This window comes from Poecilia latipinna, unplaced genomic scaffold (assembly GCF_001443285.1).
Source record: "Poecilia latipinna isolate Pla-1442-1.1 unplaced genomic scaffold, P_latipinna-1.0 Scaffold119, whole genome shotgun sequence".
Lineage (NCBI taxonomy): Eukaryota > Metazoa > Chordata > Actinopteri > Cyprinodontiformes > Poeciliidae > Poecilia > Poecilia latipinna.
In genome coordinates, this window is record NW_015112735.1 from 132706 (window position 1) to 137054 (window position 4349).

The window sequence follows — 4349 nt, forward strand, 5'->3', positions numbered from 1 at the left end:
CCCGTTGCCGTGGCAACCGCCTGCGCACCACAAGCCGAGCAAAGATTACATTAAAAACACAACATTCAGTCTGTTACGATGTCAGGTTTCCAGGCTTGATATTTATTTCTTGATTGTTAATAAGCCTCTCATGAACACAGCGGTGGTTGAGTAGCTAATTTTAAAGTCCTGCTCTGCTCGTCAGTCGGTCTTTGAGTCGCTTTTTTTTTTCTCCTTTTTTTTTGTTAATGGGACCGAAACACACTGAATTGCGCAACACCTTGTTGAAACAATAATTACTGAGATTATTAATTTTAACATGTTTTGTTGACTTTTTATAATTATTCTTTTTTTAATGAATCTACAAACGTTTAGGATCTTAGTGAATATTTTTGATAAGCCTGTCAGAAGAGGAAGTGCTGCTCTCGGCGTCCTGGCGGCATTCAGTTTGTCACCTGCCGAGATCGACTCAAAACCTTTCCGCAATCGACCGGTCGATCGCGATTGACATATTGGGCACCCCTGGTCTAGATGAAAGCATATTAATTTGCTGGAATGGCCCAGTCAAAGTCTAAGCCGTAACCGAAATGAGAATCTGTGGCATGATGTTCACAGATGCTCTCAGTCCAGTCTGACTGAGCTGAATATTTTTTAAAGATAAATAGTTTGAGACATGCAAAGAAAATATAGAAAATCTGATTTGAATATATCAAAGTTTGACGACGTGACATGATGAAACATAAATAAAATTTAAAGAGTTTAAATGCTTAAACAGGGCGGTGTAAGCGGCGCGTATTTTTGGGGTCTGTAGGACTTCTGGATTTAGATTTGACAGTTTCTTTGTCCCTTTGCATCTGTTCCAGGTTCCTCAACCATGTCTGCAAGTAACCCTGAGGTTTTCAACTTTTACATCTACCTCCGCACACACCCGCTGCTCCTTCGCCGCCATTTCAGCTCTTCTGACAAAGCTAAAGTTGCTCTGACCACTGAAGTCCGCAGGGCCGACTCCATCAGCCTGGATGAGAGGAGACTCTTCTTCACGACTGCATACGCACACCTCCACGCCGGATGCCCCATGTTGGCACTTGAAGTCCTTTCCAAAATGCCTAAAGTTCACAAGCACTCCAAAGTTTCCCATCACGGAGTAAAAGACATTCCACATGAACTGAGCGTCGGGAGCAAGAATGGGCCGGCATCGGAACCCGACTGGTCTCCGCCGGACCTGAACGGCTACCATTCGGATGGAAACAGCAACAGCAGGTCCGACTCGGTCTTGAGTTTCGATTGGAGCCAGCCGTCGATGGCGCTACCAGATGAGCCCCTGGATCTGAAGTGGGACAGCGACAAAGACGAAGAGGACGAAGATGAAGAGAACGTTCTGGAAAACAATAAAAACACGGACAACAGCGTGTTTCAGGACCGACAGGACTCCATGGTGACTATCGCAGAAACGTTAAAAAGTGAGGAAAGCGAAGACGGCGATGACTTCATTGCTCCATCTGAAGACATCTTTTTGGCCCACCTTAAGTTCACCGCTTGCTTGAAGATCATGAGCAATGAGCTCCGGACTCTGTCGACGGGATACGAACTGGACGGAGGGAAGCTGCGGTACCAGCTCTGTCAATGGCTGGAGAGAGAGGTACAAATGCACACTTCCACATTCCTCCAAAAAGTTGGAGGGTTCCTTTGCATCGTGGAATTAACCTTTTGTAAATTTAAGTTCACCAAGTAAAACTTGGAAGTTGCATAACTCCCACTCATTTCTTCTTCTGTTCCTGTCATTGTTTCAGCGTATTCTCTCTGTCAGTTCGTATAAACATCACTTTGGTTGAAACACCACTGCTTTTCTCTCATGCGAACAGTTTGATGTTTTGGTAAAATGCTTTGCTCTGTCTGTCATGCATAAATGATAAACTCACTCCTGATGAGTTGAATGTGAGAATAAATTTCTTATTTTTCTTTTACCCCCCAGGTTGTGTCTCACCAGCATGTTTGCAGCTATAAGCCTTGCTTACCAGAACGGTCCGTCTCGGGTGATGGCCCTGTTTCTGGCCTGGTGGAGGAGGAACAGGTGGGTGTTGATTGCTGGCTCCTTGCGGTGATATTAAATGAAGACAACTGCTCCGTCTATTTACTGACATGATTTTCTGGTTCTTTTTTTCCCCAACTATTGATTGTTTTTACCGCAACTAGCTTGTACAAGTCACACAATCGCACAAATAATCAATAGTCGGTTATATCCCAAGGAACAAATCGCCTTAATTTGTTTATAAACATGTTTTTCTTGAATTCAGTTTTAAAAAATTGCAAATTTTTAAAACTCCCACTCATACAAGCTTATTGGTTGTATGAGAAAACAAAAGTCATGGAGTTTTATGTACAGAGAGCTTCAACATGCTAATTGTAGAGTTCACATCCTTCCAAAATTTGCAATAAATCTAGATATAAATTGTAATTTTAAAACCTAATATTGCATCTAAAAAATTAATAAGAATGTTCCCATCTTATTTGATCAGTGTGCCAAATTAATATGTCATTTTCAACTATTTAAATTTAACATTGGCACTATTTATTTTCCGTTTTATTTCCAATCTTATTCTTTTTTCCCTCATTTTTTTCATACCCTGTATTTAATATTTTGTTACTTTTTTTCTTAGCACACATTGATTTATTCCCTGCTCTACTGTTTGTTTGTTTTTTTGCCTTTTCTCCCCTCCTGTTTTTTTCCTTTCTCTGTCTAGAGATATTTTTTTTCCTCTTTTCTTTTGCCTTCTGACTCTTTGCAGAGGGTAAAGTAAAAGAGGGGAAGTGGAGGTGGGCAGGAATCCAGAGATGGCTTTTCTCATAAGAGAAATGTGAAAGCTTGTTGCAATAACACCCCTGAGCCAAGAAAGTGTCTGTTACTGTTGCTAGATGTTGAGTGTCACTCACAAGTCTAATCACATAAACAGTAAAGCAAACTAGGTTAAACACTGACAACTTGTCTGGTGAATATGACATAATCAAAACTTATAAAGTAAAATTTTCTTTCTGCATCTTTCTAAATAATAAACGGAGTAGCAAATGTTTAAACTGACCTGAATTAGCTCTTGTAGGCATTTAACTGCTTCTACAGTTTGTCACCCCGCAGCTGATTACATATCTTTGCTAACTAATGAGCAGATTAGCACAGATGTATTTTTAAAACACATTTACGAAGCTGTCTAAAAATAGTGAATTGTTTTGACCATTTTTCCATAATTTAGACACACATTTGTGCTTATTACTACATCCTTTTGAGGTGATTATTTGTACACCTCCAGCAATGAGCTGACAGGATGTACTGTAAGTGCCCAAACACCTGCTGCTTTAAGACTAACGAATAAAACGCGGGGTGGGAAGTAAACAACCCAATGAGGCGACATGGGATCTGTGTTTGTAGCACAGTCAATGGGCGCAGGGAGTCCTCCTCGCGCTTCTGCTTTGATTCTGAAATAAAATACATTTCTGCTCCCCCAGCTTGGGTCCCTTAGTTGTCAAATTTCCTCGTTGTTGAGGAAATGTTCATGTTCCTCCTTTGTGTTTACTTCAAACGGTGTGAAGAGTTCCTGTTAAGTAGGTTAGTGAGAACTGAGTGTGATTCATCGAGGGTGAAGAAAATGAGTCTTCCTGGTATTTTTATACACAGAAAGTCATGTTTAGAAATATAGTACACACCAGAATCACACACCTCTCTACTGCCAATGTTTTCTTCTTTTCTCTTTAACTGTCAATCACACACACAGAGAAAGATACTTGTGGAAATTATGTGTGACATTTCCAGGAGTTGGCTCATCTTGACTTGATTTACTTCATTGCTGAGGAAATGCTGCTGTTTTGAATGTTTGAAGATGTTGCCCACAGTTTTTTATTCTCTTTGTGAGAGTTTCTTATTTATAGTCTTCTAAAACATGGAGAAATTTGATAGAAGACTTTAAATTACTTTAGTTAGGAGGACAACTGGCTGCCTGAAGCCAGTTGTCCTATACCCTCCACTTTACAATTATTTTTTACTTCATGTTGATCTGAAAGTTTCATTAGATCAGGGGTGCCCAAACTTTTTGAGCACAAGATCTACTTTTTCTCTCACCAGCCGCCTGAGATCTACCTCATGACACAAAGACATAAAAATTGCAAATTAAACTCTATTTACTTATTTATATGTGAATATGCATCAGTTGTATCAGAAATAAAGTGACAGAAAACCTAATGCAGAAGCTGATTGCAGACCTGACGCCAGCAGGTGTCAGTCAGTCATGGTAGATCTGACATTTGGTTTGATGACCTCAGTATGAGAAACTACAGACTGATAGGAGGAACCAAAGAGCCCAGAAAAGGTAAAGGCAAATCTT

General features: G+C 40.3%; 1 protein-coding gene across 1 annotated transcript in view; it reads left to right on the plus strand.

Moving 5' to 3' along the window:
• dmxl1 (Dmx like 1) overlaps positions 1-4349 on the plus strand; it is a 67175-nt gene that overhangs the window by 33449 nt on the left and 29377 nt on the right. Inside the window, exons 29-31 of the mRNA XM_015028276.1 lie at positions 843-1618; positions 1952-2104; positions 2766-2773. Coding sequence (XP_014883762.1) covers positions 843-1618; positions 1952-2104; positions 2766-2773 — 937 coding nt within the window. The remainder of the gene's footprint in view (positions 1-842; positions 1619-1951; positions 2105-2765; positions 2774-4349) is intronic.